The following is a 17,060-nucleotide window of genomic DNA, read 5'->3' as shown; positions in this document are numbered from 1 at the left end:
CACGAACCCGTGTCCCCCGCATCGGCAGGCGGACTCTCAACCACTGCGCCATCAGGGAAGCCCAGAAGAAGACACTTTTATTGTGAAAGAGAAAAGGCAGGGCCAGATGTGGGTTTGTCTTTAAGTTTGGTTGTAGAAAATTGAGAGAGTTCTTTTTGACGTCTCCACTTTACTCATTGAAATAGAAGCAGAGCTCATCTGCTGAGAAAAAGGGGAGTTGGAAGTTTGAGGAAAGGGCGTAAGATTTGAAAGGATCATTTTACAGAGTTAGAGAATGATGTGGTCTGAAATAATTGGTTAACAATGTTGAAGGCCCCTCTGGGTTGTTGGAATCCTGAGTAGTAGTGCTGCCTGTGTGCTCTGCTGTGTAATTTTCTCCAGCAGTACTTGGCTCCCTAGATGTAGTCATGGAGAAAGCAGGAAGCAGGGTTGATCCAGTGTCGGGTTTTGCCATAGAGCAAGATGTAAACATAGGGACAAAGAAGTATAAAGAAGTTGTATGCATGGGAATATGCAATGATGAACCAACGAATCTTAAGCTAGATAAATAAGGAAGTTAAAAAAAAAAAGAGAAAGTGGGTACGTCAGTGCTTTGGGCACCCTGAGGAGATAGTAGGAATAGTTGAACAAGTAAGATAGAAGGAGCTAGGTTATGGGGCAAAGAGTGGGATGCCTGAATTGGTGATTTTGGGCTTTGAACAGTTTTGAGTGGTGATAAAGTTCCCTGGGAGGGCGGTCGTGGGAGGCTGAGCTGGGGTAGAGGAGGAGGTCATTGAATGTAAGGAAGCCAGGAAACTGAGACTGGGTGTTAGACCTTAGTACTTGACAGTTTACAAAGCACTGTGCTTTAGCATAGTATCTGAAAACAGGAAGAACACAGTTATTAGCCTCATTTTACAGAGGGGAAAGTGGCCCCAGAGAGGTTAATAACTTCTTAATAGCCTCAGTGAGAATTAGTGATGGAGTTGGACTTAATCCCCATCTCACATCCCAACTTTCATGCTCTGTCCACTATAGCTTAGCCGATGTGTTGTGTGAAAGATCTGGAAGTTTTATTTTTCCGAGATCAGAAGTCTTGCTGACTTGCAAAAATAGTACCAAAAATAACCGTACAAAGAATAACAAGAAGTTAGCATAGGTAAGATGTAAATAGTTGTGTGCAGGAAGTACTCTGGAATATTAAAAGTAGCTGTTCCTGGGTAATTGTGATTGTGGCTCTGGGTGACTTTTTCCCTTTGTTTTACTTTTCTGTATTTTCCAAATTTCCTATAATGGACACATATTACGTGGATTAAAAAAATTAAAAACTAGATTATATATGGAAAATTATAGTCTAAATAGATATACAATATATAATGCCTTTAGTTTGAATATTTCTTCCTTTTTTTTAGAAATGCACTTGGTGATGGAAAGAGAGCTATTATTCTGAAGAACAACTGGACAAAGGTAGGTTTCTTTCTTATTTACATTGGACAAATAGTGCTGTACAACTTTGTGAAAAATCTGTTTACAGAATGTAAATCTGTATGTAAAAATGCTGGATAAAATTATGCAGAGCTCAGGAATGTGGCAGGGGAATCATCATTTCCACGATCAGAGAGGAGAGGCAGCCCAGCAGTAAGGGCCACCTGTGTCTGAGGAGGACAGCAGCCCCTAGGGATCGTGAGCATCCCTTATGGTTGAGGTGACAGCATCACAAGTTCTGGATGGGTTAAGGACCTGGCTGTGGAAAATGAGACTTAAAACCCAGAAGGAGCTGTAGGAGACTAGCTTTATAGCCTTGAGCTGGGAAAGGATTTCTTATATAACATACATGCACAGGTCAGTGAAGGAAAAAACTCTGATGAATTCGACTATCTCAAACTTAAAAATTTCTGTATTTCAGGACACCATGAAGGAAATAATTTGGGAGGAGATAGTGTGTCATATATAGAATATATACAACTGATAGGATTTATATTCAGAATATGCAAAGAACAAAGATAAATAAGAAACCCAGTAGAAAACAGGCCAATGAAATAAACAAGCATTTCAGAGATGAGGAAACCTGAATGGGTGATAGAAAAAGGTATATTCTGTTTCCTAGTAATTAAAACTGTAAAGAGATAGAAACCTAATAGAGCCTAATAGCCTCCAAGTAGACCCACATGTACACCCACAAGTGAAAAACAATGTGATATTGAGTCCTTCAGATGAGCAAAAGTTAGAGATCGATAGTCCTGAATATCAGTAGTGTGTTTATTAACAGGAACTCTCAATAAACCAGTGGGGTGTGAATTTGTCACAGCCAACTCGGAGAGCACTACAATGTGCGTATGCCGTGATTGATTCCAAGGGTGTGTACCCCACAAGCATTCTTGCATATGTGCACCTGGTGAGATGTACAAGATTGGTCACTGTGGTATTGTTTTAATGGCACAGAACTGCAGATAACCTGCAGTGGATGAGTATGGTTCTTTCTCTTGATCAAAGTTATTACTAGGATCTATCTGACCAGCCCCCTGTCTTTAACACCCGTTATTTCTCCCACCTCACTCCTGCTGCTCTCTCCCTTGTCCACTCTGTTGGCCCGTTGGCCTCCTCGCTGTTCTTACACATGCCAGGTCCACTCCTAGTCTGTACTTGATCTTCCCTCTGCCTAGAATTAGAGTGCCTTTCCCCTGAGCCTGAGCTAGCTCTCTTATTTCCTTTCATTGTTCACTGAAAGTTCTCTTCTCAGTGAAACCTTCCCTGACCACATTACTAAAATGTAAAACCTGCCCCTTCCTAGACATTTGCTATTTTTCTTTGCTTTACTTTTTTTTCCTCTTAGTGTTTATCATTATTGAACATATGATATATGTTATTTAAGTTGTGTTGTTTTTTTGTGTGTGCTCCAATACATTGTGAGCTCCCTGAGGACAGGTTTTTTTGGTTGGTTGGTTGACTTCTGAATCTGGACTGCCTGACGGGCTGCCTGGCACATAGTAAGCACTCATAGTCAGTATTTGTTGATTTAGTAAATGAGTTGAATGAATGGGTTGAAATGTGTTAACTGGCTTACCAATATTTATAGATCTTAAAAAGTGTTTACATATTAGTTTATAAGCCAGAGTGAATAGGATCATAGAATTTCAGAGCCCCCAAATTGTGATTCAGATGGCCTAGGAGTGTATTAGAGTCTGGGGATTATAAAATTCTCCAGGTGGACTTCTGCCTCCAAATATTGGAGTCACTTTTAAATGCCTCAGTTATAGATGAAGAAATTGAGTCCCAGAAGGGTAAAGTGACTTTTAACAAGGTGTCATTGCAAGTAAAAGACAAAATTGAATTGAGAATCCAGCACTGGATATGCTTCTGTTTGAAGGTGGTGAGCTTGTTGCCATTTTCATTGTGAGTTGCTGTTGTACTTGAAACATAATCTCTGCTGATCATTTGGCAGGTGCCGTATAAATTAATTTACAGAACGAATGGATGATAGAGTTCATAATACTGAAACCTAGACCATGATACTGGTTTTCCAGGGATAACTTTTGCTATTTCAATCTATTATCAACTTAGAAAAAGTATACTAAAACTTTCTTTTTTTGTTTTTTTTAAATGGCTTTATTTTATCCCAGTTTTTAAATAATAATTCAGCAGGGTATAATATTCTTTGCAGATGTTTGAGTCTACGTTCTTTTGACTAATTTTGCCACTGTTGACAAGTCTGCTCTTTTTCCTTTGTAAGTAATCTTTTCTTTTCCTGGGTGTTTTAAAGATCTTCTCGCTGTCTTTAACGTTTGGCAATTTCATCGCAATGTGTCTGAGGAATTTTCTTTAAATTCATCGTAATTGGGATAGCTTGGCTTCTAAAATCCAAGGATTCATGTCTTTCAGCATTTCTGTAAAATTTTCACCCTTAATCATTTGAATATTGCCTCCCTCCCAGTTTATTCTTTCGAAACGTCCATTAGATATATACAATACATATGCTATCTTTCATATATCTTATATTCAAAACTTTCTTAATTACATTGAGGACTTTATGTAAAATGTTTATTCCTGGCTTAACTTATCAAACATAAAATATTCACTTTTTTTTTTAAGACTTTATTTTCTTCAGAGCAGTTTTAGGTTCACAGCAAAATTAAGAGGAAGGTCCAGAGATTTCCTGTAAATTCCCTGGCCCCATGCTTGCATAGTCTCCCCCATTATCAGCATCCCCCAACAGGGCTATACATTTGTGAAAACTGATGAACCTACGTGGACGCATCATAATCACCCAAAGTCCATAGTTTGTCTTAGGGTTCACTCCCTAAGTGTTCCATGTTTTATGGGTTTGGATAAATGTATAATGACATGTATTCCACCATTATGGTTCATACAGAGTATTTTCACTGCCCTGACATGCTCTGATTCATCCTTCCCCCCAAACTCCTGGCAACCGTTGATCTTTTTACTGTCTCCATAGTTTTACCTTTTCCAGAATGTCCTATAGTTGGAATCATACAATGTATAGCCTTCTCAGATTGGCTTCTTTCACTTAGTAATATGCAGTTAAGGTTCCTGCATGTCTTTTCATGGCTTGCTAGCTATTTCTTTTTAGCACTGAAAAATATTACATTGTCTGGATATACTACAGTTTGTTTATACATTCACCTACTGAAGGACATCTTGATTGTTTCCAAGGTTTGGCAGTTATGAATAAAGCTGCTATAAACACCTATGTGCAGGTTTTTGTGTGGACATACATTTTCAACTCCTTTGGGTAAATACCAAGGAGTGCGGTTGCTGGATCATATGATAAGAATATGTTTAGTTTTTTAGGAAACCGCCAAACCTTCCAAAGTGGCTACACCATTTGCTCTTCCACCAGCACTGAATGAGAGTTCCTGTTGCTCCACATCCTGCCAACATTTGGCATTGTCAGTGTCCTGAATTTTGGCTGTTCTTTTTTTTTTTTTTAATTTAATTAATTAATTTATTTTTGGCTGCGTTGGGTCTTCATTGCTGCGCGAGGGCTTTTCTCTAGGCGGCGAGCAGGGGCTACTCTTCGTTGCAGTGCATGGGCTTCTCATTGCGGTGGCTTCTCTTGTTGCAGATCACAGGCCCTAGGCGCATGGGCTTCAGTAGTTGTGGCTCAAGGGCTCTAGAGCACAGGCTCAGTAGTTGTGGCGCATGGGCTTAGTTGCTCCGCGGTATGTGGGATCTTCCCGGACCAGGGCTTGAACCCGTGTCCCCTGCATTGGCAGGCGGATTCTTAATCACTGTGCCACCAGGGAAGCCCTTGGCTGTTCTAATAGATGTGTAGTGGTATCTTATTGTTTTAATTTGCATTTCCCAGATGACATATGATGTGGAGCATCTTTTCATATGCTTATTTGCCACTGTGTATCTTTTCTTTCTTTTTAAATTAAAAAAAATTTTTTTGGCCGCATTGGGTCTTCGTTGCTGCGTGTGGGCTTTCTCTAGTTGTGGCAAGTGAGGGCTGCACTTTGTTGTGGTTCATGGGCTTCTCCTTGCGGTGGCTTCTCGTTGTGGAGCCTGGCACGCAGGCTCAGTAGTTGTGGCACACGAGGCATGTGGGATATTCCTGGACCGGGGATCAAACCCATGTCCCCTGCATTGGCAGGTGGGTTCTTATCCACTGCGCCACCAGGGAAGTTCTGTGTATCTTCTTTGATGAGGTGTCTGTTAAGGTCTTTGGTTCATTTTGTTTTTTTTTGTGGTACGCGGGCCTCCCACTATTGTGGCCTCTCCCGTTGCGGAGCACAGGCTCCGGACGCGCAGGCTCAGCGGCAATAGCTCATGGGCCCAGCCGCTCCGCGGCATGTGGGATCTTCCCGGACTGGGGCACGAACCCGTGTCCCCTGCATCGGCAGGCGGACTCTCAACCACTGCGCCACCAGGGAAGCCCATGGTTCATTTTTTAATTGGTTGTTTTCTTAGTGTTGAGTTTTAAGAGTTCTTTGTATATTTTGGATAACAGTCCTTTATCAGGTGTATGTTTTGCAAATATTTTCTCCTGGACTGGGGCTTGCCTTCTCATTTTCTTTACATTTCTTTCACAGAGCATACGTTTTAATTTTAATTAAGTCTAGCTTATCAATGATTTCTTTCATGGATTATGCCTTTGATGTATTTAAAAAGTCATCACCATACCCAAGATCATCTAGGTTTTCCTCTATGCTATCCTCTAGGAGTTTTATGTCTGTGATCTATGTTGAGTTAATTTTTGTCGAGGGCTTTAGGTCTGGATTCATTTTTTAAATTAGTTAACTAATTAATTTTTATTTTTGGCTGTGTTGGGTCTTTGTTGTGGCATGTGGGCTCTTCGTTGCAGCGTGTGGGCTTCTCTCTAGTTGTGGCGTGTGGGTTTTCTCTCTCTAGTTGAGGCGTGCAAGCTCAGTAGTTGCGGCATGCAGGCTTAGTTGCCCCGCGGCATGTGGGGTCTTAGTTCCTCAACCAGGGATCACACCTGTGTCCACTGCACTGGAAGGCGGATTCCTTACCACTGGACCACCAAGGAAGTCCCTGGATTCGTTTCTTTGCATGTAGATGTCCACTTCCAGTATCATTTGTTGAAAAGACTGTCTTTGCTCCATTGTATGGCCTTTGTCCTTTGTCAAAGATCAGTTGACTATATTTATGCAGGTTCACTCATTTTTTTTAATTGGGATTTTTTTGATGGTTGCAAAAGTATTTGTGTAGATCAAAAACACAGCTCTTAGTAAGTATTCAGAAAATTTGGTAACTATATATTGAGGTCATTTATCATTTTATTTTACCAGAAAGGAATGCTCACTGAAGGATATTTTGAACTTCAAAAACAAAAGTAGACTGTGCAAGATGCATTCTTTACTTTTATTTATTTTTATTTTTTAATTTTTAAATAGACATTTTAAAATAAATAATTAATTTGCCTGCATTGGGTCTTAGTTGTGGCACATGGGATCTTTAGTTGTGGCACATGGGATCTTTAGTTGTGGCATGCGGGATATAGTTCCCTGACCAGGGATCTAACCTGGGCCCCCTGCATTGGGAGTGCAGAGTCTTAACCACTGGACCACCAGGGAAGTCCCCATTCTTTTATGAGTTCTTTTGTGAATCTGAGTCTATTGAGTCATTCCTCTAGGATATAAGCCTGTATAGGAAGGTACTCTGTAGATTTCTGTGTGAGGCTGGACCATTCTGTCTTCCTTCTTTCCAGGTAGAGAAGACTGGTACAATGTCAGCTGTCATAGACATACTTTAATTTTTTAAATGATTTATTTTTTATTTTCATTATTTTTTTTATTGAGGTATACTGATTTACAATATTATATAAGTCCTACATGTACTTTTAGGCTTAAGAGAGGGTGAGTCATTGTATCCCAAAGAGTGAGAATTTTTACAGTATAGTCAACAGATATTGACATTTCCAAGTGCATTATCTTTTGATGTTATACAGGATACAAACCAGTAGCCTCACAAATGTCCTCAAGAACTTTTTAATATTGAGGAGTATATTAGAATTCTTTTGTTTGGGAGTGACAAAACCTAACTCATAAGTAGAAGAGGGAATTTATTGGTTCGTGTAATTGAAAAGTCTAGGGGGTCAGCTTCAGGCATGGTCAGATCCAGATCTGTACACATTTTTCTGTTTCTCAGTGGTGCTTCCCTGTTAGCATCGTTTTTAATCTTTTTTCTCTTTTTGCTCTGTTTCATTTTACCTAGATTCTATTGCTCTGTCCTCACATTGACTGGTCTTTTTCTTCTGCTATGTCTAATCTGCCTTTATTTCCATCTAATTTATTTTTCATCTAAATGCTTTAGCAGTCACCTCTAGAATTTCAGTTTGAGTATTTCTTATATATTTCATGTCTTTTCTTAATATGTTCAGTTTTTCCCTTAGCTTCTGGAACATATGAAATATATTTATAACTGTTTTAATGTCCTTGTCTACTAATTCTATCATCTGTGTCATTTCTGGATTGTTTTCAACTGATTGATTTTTTTTCTCTTCAATATAGATCACATTTTCCGTCTTTGCATACCTAGTAGTTTTTGACTGGTTGCCAGAGATTGTGAATTTTACCTTGTTTGGTACTAATATTTTTGTATTTCTGTAAATACTTTTGAGTTTTGGGATGCATTAAAGTTACTTGGAAACAGATTCTCTGGAGTGTTGTTTTAAGCTTTGTTGGGTGATATCATAGTGGTATTTGGTCTAGGGCAAATTTTTTCTGCACAACTGAGGCAAAACTCTTTTGAGTACTTAATACTCCATGAATTACGATGTTTTCCGCATTGGTCAGTGGGAACAGGAATTATTCCTTGCCCTGTGTCAGTGCTGACTACTGTTCCCTTTTAGTCTTTCAAGTGGTTCTTTCCCTGGCTCGGGTAATTGCCCCGCACTCATGTACTGATTGATACTCATCTGAAGACTCGAGGGAGGCCCTCTGAAGATCTCTGGAGTATCTCCTCTCTGGCCCTCTGCCCTGTGAACTTGAGCTGCCTTGGCTTTCCTGGACTCCTGGCTCTGTCTTCACTGAGACTGTGGTCTCTCCCTGGGTTCCTTCTCCCTGTGCTATAGCTTAGAATCTCTCCTTAAGTAAGCTGGAGCAATCATAGGGCTTTCTATGTTTCTCATCTCTCAGGGATCACTCTCTTTTGTTGCCTGATATCCAGTGTCTTGCAAACCTTCGTTTCATGTATTTTGTCCTCGTTTGTTTTAAGCAAGAGGGTATATCCAATCCCTGTTACTCCGTCTTGACCACAAGTGGTAATTAGAGCATAGGCTCTCTTGGCTTCATTTTGTAAAAGTCATACCCTAATAACTGATATCCTAGTAACTGTTTATTCTAGTGGAGAGAGAGCCTCTGTTAGTATTTATGTAGTATGACTGTGGAATGCCTCAGACTGATCCTGGTTGAGCCATGTGCCCACCTGTAGATCAATTACTGTGACCTGGGAAGTGGTGCATTTGGATTGACCAGTCTCCTGGGTCACAGCTATGCTTCTACCCTGCCAGCCATTGTTGAGCCGGGGGCACTAGTGGGGTCATTACTGTGTGGAGTAGGGACATGATGGCTCACAAGAGGAGGGGATGCTAGTCAGATGAACTGTATATGTGATAGAAAATGAGATAATGTCAGAGAAGAGCAAAACTTTCTGTGTAATTGGGTTCAAGAAACTTTCTGAGATACCTTTAATTTAAGCTTCATTCAGACAACTTCAGCAGAGAGATCTGAATAAACTCCTTTCTCAACTGATAGAAGTTACACTGGGTTTTACTGAGTTTAGGGAAAAGGACCCAGTAAAAGATGAGAAAGGTGAGTGGAAAAGAGAAAGAAATGAAGCGTTTTTTTACAAATTTAGCAGGTTTATAAGGTTTATAATCTCTCATAATTTCCTATGCTGTGATTTTTTTAAGGCAGTTATTTAAACTTTGAAGTTGATATATGCTTAGTGGATAGAATTTTGGTCCTGTAGCGTATCTGTGAGAACTCTTTATCTTATGCCTTTGGAGGAAAAACAGAGTTTAACCAAATGCAATCTGAATTGGGATCTTTGATCTGAGCCTAAAGAGCCTGGCTAAGAAATGCCCCGGAACAGGTTGGGTTGGTGCACCAGAGTAGGATTATGTATGCTCTGAACCTGCATAAACAGAGGTCCTTTTGTTGTTTCTGGCTTCTTTTAGTGAAAGTCGCATCTTTCTTAAAAGGATCACTTATTTCTGATTTCATATTTTCTCGTAGAATCTGAATGTTCTTTGTAAAATGTGTAGTAAAGAGGAAAGAGCTCTGGACCTGGAGTCCTAAGATACAAGTTCTTTGGTTTGTCTCTAAATAAATGTGGCATTAGGCCAGTTTCTAGCCTCTGTCACTTGTAAATCACTTCTTAAATGGAGATACTGTGCCTAAAATGGGAGTTTGGTTTGGGAGTAGCTACAGGAGGGGTTGGCTGAGTTAGCCCCAGGTTTGGTAATATTAGCTTTCTAGATTAAAATGTTCATGCTTGATATAGATTTCCCAAAATGCATAAATGAGACCAGCCAGGACTATGGTTCTATAGCAACAAAACAAACAACCTGATCATTGGAATTAAGAGTAAATGAGTGGTTTTCGGATCTTTTCTTAAAGCCAAGAACTCTATACTTAGAGGTAAAATAATTAAAAGCTGATTAAGAAAGATGGAATTAATAGATGCACCCCTTATCTGTGCCCATGCTCTTCAGCAGGGTTGGAAAACTACTGCACAGGCTGATTGTTCCTCCCAGCTCTAAAACTCTTTTGACTTCAGAAGTGTAGGGCGTGTAATGACTTAGAGACTATTACTGCCTAAAAGTATTTTGAAAAAAATTAAGTTATTTATAATGCATCATTTTTATACTTAATTTGGCATAAGAATAATGTATTTCTTTCTTACATACAGTAAAGGTTGAATTATTTTCTTTGGGGGGGGTACAAAAATCTCTTAAGCAGAAACACTGATCTCTAGTCAGTTGTTAAAAATTATGAATACTATTCGTAGCTTTTCATTTAACTCATTTAGGTGACTTTATTTCCTGAGAGGTGTTAACATTTTTATTTATTTATTTTATTAATAGGATCCTAATGTAACATTTTAAGTAACTAATCAGTTTTCAAGCAAAATATTTTTTCCTTATCTATTTTCTTGAACTTAAGCATATTTTTGAGAAAAAATTGAATTTATCTTTTTGGAACAGGGTCATTATCGTTATTGTGCTGCTCTTTCTATGCTGGGGGAATATGACTGGGCCCTGCAAGCAAACATAAAAGCTCAAAAACTCTGTAAAAATGACCCTGAGGGAATCAAGGATCTGATTCAGCAGCATGTAAAGTTACAAAAACAAATAGAAGACCTGCAAGGTATTTCACCTAAGATTCTTTTGGTTACAGTCGAATTCCCTTTAAAACTTTTGAAGGTGGGTTTCTTGGATTAATGGAGGACCATAAATCAATTCTCAGATGATTTGTACTTCCTTTATGTTATTTCGGTTAACTCAGTTAAGTTTTTCATTTCTATTCATGTAGAATTTTGTTAGTATTGTATTCCAATAGGTAATAATAAATGATTTGTACTTTTTATTTGGAACAGCAACAAATTATTATTTATTCTTCTGTAGAAAAATATACTTTCTTGAAATTTTGAATGAAGTAAAGCCTTTTGAAACAAAGTTTAAGATTTTTTCCTCCATTATTTTACTTATTTCCTAAAGAAAATGCCCTTCAATAGAGTTGTTTGATGTTTTTGCACCAAGTTTGTGGCTAATTCTGTAGCATGCTGAATGTATGTATATACATAGGTACATCATAAATTAGTGTGCAGGCTAGGAATTCCAGATTTTCATTTTACCCTTGTTTTCTCTCCTAAGTCGTTTTGCTTTCCCAGTACCTGAATGCTTTCACTCTATGCTTTTAGCATATAGATCTTTCCTGTTATTTCTTCTTTGGGTAGTTAGTGTCTTATGAAGCTGAGGTGAGCAGTCCTATTTCACTAGCAGATGTTGTCATCCAACAGAACATGATTATAAGATTGTGAGCTCCTTGAAGACAGGTACTGTCTCTGATTGAGATTTATATATTGCTGCATCTAGTCAATGATCACATGATAATGAGATGTCAAATAAGGTTTGTGTAACATTTTGTTGACATCATTCTAAAACTAAAAACATCTAGAAGTGTAAAATTGTTTAGGTTTATTTTTCAGTTCCCTAAGTTTGATATTCTTACTGTCAGCTTAAAAGAAATGTGAAAATCTTTTAAAGTATGTGTTGCCAGTCCACTGATTACTATGTGTGTGTGTGATTCGTTTTTGTAGGTCGAACACCAACTAGGAATCCAATTAAAGCCTTCTATGAAAGCAGGTGAGTTAATATCAGATCGGTAGCTGTTACTTGGAATGGTTTTGCTCTGTGAGTTTCAGAATTGCTGTTTGTTGCTTTAGTAGATAATAGCAACCACAATAAAATTGGAGATGAAAGGATGAGAAGAGGTTTTTAAAGTGTTTGTAAGATCAGGCGACCTGTGATTTGCCTGATTGGTTTTGCTTACTGTTTGGCTGAACTCTTTGCATATGTATATATCGGAGATCCATAACCTAAGCCTATGGGAGAAGAGGCGTGAAATGTTAATTGGATGTTACTGCGCTTGAATGGCACCAGTTTAGCCCCGAGGTTCCTGGCAGCAGAGAGCGGGGCTCACTCTGTGCCTTTTACCCCTCACCTCTGTCCTGGAAACATCTGCTTCCAGCCTCCTGATACCTTTCAAAGGCTAACACACTTCTGTTAGAAATAGGCAGCAGATAGACTTGAGTGTGCTCATAAGAAAACAAATAGCAGCCAGGATTCTACGTTTTTCACTTGGCAGTTAAAATAGATTAAGCTTTTCCCACATGCTTAAATGCCTAAGATATTGAAGCTGTTAAATTTATAACAGGGAGACTTAACTTATTTTAAAATTAGAAACCAGAATACATTTCTTGAACTGTTCTTAATCTATTTGGAGTTTTTAATCCAAATTTAAAGTAATATTTATGTATGAAACCCAATCTCACAGGTAGAGATTCTTTTTGAAACAGTATTACCTTGCTTTCAAGGTAAAAAGGCTATACTTGCTGAAACCTCTTTGTTTGAAGGATAATTTTTTTAAAATAATTTTTTAAAAATGATTATTTCTTTTATTACCACTCAGGGCCTACATACCTAGTTTATCAGCACCTGCATTTAGTGCTTCACTTAACTTTGTGGAGACTGAAAAGAATTCCAGAAAAACTAAGCACGAAATGGCAAACGGTGGTAATCAGAATCCAAAGGTAAGCTCAGTTAAAACCTAAAATTAGAGTTATTTCAAGTATAGGTAGTCTTATATTTTTACAATAATATTTTTGTGATAATGGAAACCAATATGCACCCCTAAGCCTATAGCCTGGCTCTGTGATCAGTGTCCCAGATGACCTGTGTCTGAGTTTTCCTGAACTGTAGTGTACTCAAAGCTCAGCACGTATCACCAAGTTCACATTTATATTTCTTTCCAGGGTTTGAGGGGAAAAAAGGGAATTGGTGTTTTCGGGTTAGATATGTAGTACGCATTGAAGGGAACTTTCCCAACCTGCTGTAAAGTCTTTCTGTTGTTAATAATGAAAGTCTCAAAGAAGCTGTATTCAGTTAGGGAGAGGAGAATAAGGAAAGATGTGATAGTATTAATTCAGTATTTATTGTTCAGTAGTTATCAGTTTGTTTATTCATTTGGTAAAGCTGAGTATTTTAGGCACTTGGATAAATTCTTTGCTACTCAGTTTTATTATTTAGCTATTGAATTTTTCATGGCTGTATTTTTTTGAAAGTGGCACTAATTTTATCTTCATGGTAGGTGGCAGATGAAGCTTTGAAGGTAGATGATTGTGACTGTCATCCTGAATTTCTGCCACCATCAAGTGAGTCTTTTTCCCATATGTAAATTGTTGCTGAAATAGCGTAGTGTTGCCTCAACTTCCATGCCCTAAAATTCTCACAAGCCTCACTTATATTTGCTATTATTCTCCTTTTACTTTACAATGCTTCTGTGTCGAGAAAACATTGAATGTTTATTTGAAATCAATGCTCAGTCTTTTCATATTGTTTAATAAATTTAATTTTGGAAAACCGAATAAAGGGATGGAGAAGAAAAATGGCACTCTTTCTGGTCTGCTACCTAATTTCCACTAGGCCAGTGTTTCTCAACTTTTATTTCATCATCTACCCCCTGCTCCCAGAGCCTTTTTAGACTCTCTTTCCCCCTAATTACCCTCCCCTCGTGAAACTTTAATATCACAGATACTGTTTATCTGTTTATATACTGTATGTACATGTGTGCTTTATATATAAAAACGGATTTTTTTCATCTTCCAATAACCAGTTACTACTTTCTTGTGGGTGATGTCACCCCTGTTGAGAATGGATGCTTTAGCCTAATACTAGTTTAAATTGTATGTGCTCAGTGCATATGTTTATTTATGCATCTAGAAAATACGCAGACACACAGCCAGACCTTGTCTACTTGGCATCTTTGGGAAATGAAGGGTTCCAGAGAAGTGGACACTCATGCCTCGTTTTTTTCTCAGTCTCCGTTTATACTCCCAGCTTTTGAGAGAAATCATTCTAAGTGGGTTATTCTTCTCTGCCTTTTAAAACAGAATTTGAGAGAATTCAGCAACTCAAAGTTATTGTTACACACAGGTTACTTACCTCAAGCTTTCATGTGCTCCATTCAGAGTTATTGTGGTGAGATTGTTGACCTTCTAGTTAGTGATCCTGTTGCTCTCTTTTCCTTCCACCTGTTTTTTGGTTCATTTGTTTATTTTTTTCAGTGTTTTTACTTCTGGCAGCCATTTCTGTCTTTTACTTCCTGCAGCTCTGTCTTCTCTTAGGCTCCAGTGCTGCGTATCCAACCACTTAACTACTGGTTAGCACTTCAGCACAGTTACAAAGAGGGGGAAACGCAGGTGTTTGTCTTACCTGATGTGACTTTATAGCAGGTGAAAAATCTTTGACAGTAAAACTGTTTTTTTGAAAATAGCTTTTTTTTTTTTTTTTTTTTTTTGCGGTACGTGGGCCTCTCACTGTTGTGGCCTCTCGCTCCGGACGTGCAGGCTCAGTGGCCATGGCTCACGGGCCCAGCTGCTCCGTGGCATGTGGGATCCTCCCAGACTGGGGCACGAACCCGCGTCCCCTGCATCGGCAGGCGGACTCTCAACCACTGCGCCACCAGGGAAGCCCGAAGATAGCTTTTAATTTATTTGTATTTCTTAGACCATTATTACCAGATAGCACATTTAAACAATTTAAATACCATCCATACTTCCGCATCTATATTCAGTCAAAGAAATCGAGGTCCCAGGGTTATATTAAATAGTTTTGCCCTAGGTCACACAGTAGAAATCAAACTAGAACTCTTCTTTCTTCCTAGAAGCCTCTTTGTTTTCTGAGGCCATCAGAGCTCAGTCTCTCATCCCCTCCCTAATACATAGGCTCTGACTTGCCTCTGCCATCTCTCCCAAAGCTTCCATCAGAGACACCCAGTCCCTATTGCTGTGCTCTCTTCTACACAACTTTGCACGTGTGACTCCCCTGCCCCAAAGTGTACAGTGGCTCTCTCCTTCTTTCAGTGGGATAAAGGCTGAGCTCGCAGAGCTGGGGAGTCAGAAGCCTTGGGCCTGTAAACACTCATGCCAACCTGCCGGGCTTGCAGCCCCTTTCAACCTGTCCTTACTTAACTCGCCCAGTCACACAGGTTTACTTAGTGTTTCTTAAAATAAAACTTCATTTGGCCCATTCTTTGCAAATCCTACTTGTTCCTTAAAACTAAATACAAATGCTGCATCCCCACTAAGGTGTTTCCCAGCCACTCCAGCTTAAGTGATTTTTCCCTTCTAGGAGTTACAAGAGCAGTTACTATGGAATTAATATTTCAGTAACTGCATCTTCTTTTCTTCTTAATGGGGATTGTTATTTAATTGGTGAAGTGACTGTCTTTTCTTCCCATCTGATTGTAAACTACCTGAGAACAGGAACTACACCTGTATCTCTTCTATATCTACTATAGGACTAAATGATAATCATCATTATAATTTATCTTTATAATAATTTTATAGCATACATAGAGAAACATCAGTAGCTTCTTTTTTTTAGCTTACCTGTTTATAGTTAGACTCACATACAGTGTTGCCTCCTTTGCTTTCTTATTCCAATTTACATTTTTAAAAAATGTTTTACTTTCAAGCTTGTAGATTTTTATGTACAGATTTCAGGAACAAATACTTTTGTATTCACAGGTCAGCCTCCAAAATATAAAGGAAAACAAAAATCCCGAAACAATGAATTGGAGAAGTTCAGGTATGTTTTTTTAATGTAAGAGTTTTTTTTTTTTTTAACATCTTTATTGGGGTATAATTGCTTTACAATGGTGTGTTAGTTTCTGCTTTATAACAGAGTGAGTCAGTTATACATATATATATGTTCCCATATCAATGTAAGAGTTTTTTGTTTGTTTTGTTTCGTTTCTGTAATGCCCTCCTCCCAAGAAAAAAGAAAAAAAGAAAATTAAATCTCTTTCTAGTAGTAGCTACCTTTACATATGTGTACTATGATAAGTACTAAAAATCCCTTTCAAATAGCATGGCATGTCTTTATTAGGAGAGGGTCATTTTTGACTAAAGGAGTATTAATCCTGGGTGTTAATACTGATTTCTAAAAGTCATATAATACGAGATATATCAGTATTAATTTTTTAAAATACAGGTTCATAAGAGGAAAAAAGATTCAGATAAGTATAAAGTGAAAACTTAGTCTCCTTCCCTGTTTGCTTTATTTCCCCTCTCTCTGACTCCCTTCTCTAGTGCCTTGCTTTAGAAACTTGCTGTTAGCAATTTCTTGGCCATCTGGGAACTTAACTTTGCATACACTGGCGTGGCTATCTGTATATTCATAGGCAAGGATTTACTAATGAACCGACCACTTACAAAATTTGTTCTACCAAACATCCCCCCCAGATTAGCAGTAGGAACTCTTGCCACCAGTCTTTAGAGTTAATCCCCCATTAGCTACAAAGGTATAAATTGATTGCATAGTGAAATTTTAAATCTTGTAACAGATACAGAAATTCATGAAATCAATAAAAGTGGTGCTGGAGAAACTGCAAAGCCATTTTTGCCACAGTTCCACTAGTTTTCAGTTTTCTCTTCATTTCTTAAGGCTGATTCCTTGATAGGTGCTTAAAGGAGAATGATTTGAATATCAAAGCACTAAGATAAATTAGTAAAGCCCTATTTTTAAAAAATGACCGTTTTTTGATGGTGCCTCAAAAGTTAAATACAAAGCAAGGCCATAGTGCCTTTTGTTGTTCCGTTATTTGTTAGAAAAGTCCTGAGTCTTCCTCCTTGCCCCGCTTCCCTCATCATAAAAGGAAGCCAAAACCCAATACATGCTCATTCTTTGAATGCACAGTTATAACTTTAACCTGTTGTGTTAAAGATAAATTTATTTTCCTGATATATGTATATGTATATATATATATATATATATATATATATATTTTTTTTTTTTTTGCGTTTCGCGG

At 38.3% G+C, this 17,060-nt stretch overlaps 1 protein-coding gene and 1 non-coding gene across 2 annotated transcripts in view; one reads left to right on the top strand and one right to left on the bottom strand.

Moving 5' to 3' along the window:
- TTC3 (tetratricopeptide repeat domain 3) overlaps nucleotides 1–17,060 on the top strand; it is a 140,983-nt gene that overhangs the window by 31,934 nt on the left and 91,989 nt on the right. The window contains exons 12-17 of the mRNA XM_007470490.1: nucleotides 1,392–1,446; nucleotides 10,673–10,835; nucleotides 11,788–11,833; nucleotides 12,660–12,780; nucleotides 13,338–13,401; nucleotides 15,778–15,838. Coding sequence (XP_007470552.1) covers nucleotides 1,392–1,446; nucleotides 10,673–10,835; nucleotides 11,788–11,833; nucleotides 12,660–12,780; nucleotides 13,338–13,401; nucleotides 15,778–15,838 — 510 coding nt within the window. The remainder of the gene's footprint in view (nucleotides 1–1,391; nucleotides 1,447–10,672; nucleotides 10,836–11,787; nucleotides 11,834–12,659; nucleotides 12,781–13,337; nucleotides 13,402–15,777; nucleotides 15,839–17,060) is intronic.
- TRNAG-CCC (transfer RNA glycine (anticodon CCC)) lies at nucleotides 6,965–7,037 on the bottom strand. The gene has a single exon. It is a non-coding gene; the product is annotated as a tRNA-Gly (tRNA).

This window comes from Lipotes vexillifer, unplaced genomic scaffold (assembly GCF_000442215.2).
Source record: "Lipotes vexillifer unplaced genomic scaffold, Lipotes_vexillifer_v1.1 scaffold402, whole genome shotgun sequence".
Lineage (NCBI taxonomy): Eukaryota > Metazoa > Chordata > Mammalia > Artiodactyla > Lipotidae > Lipotes > Lipotes vexillifer.
Note: the sequence above shows the minus strand (reverse complement) of the source record. Positions and strands in the feature narration are given on the sequence as shown.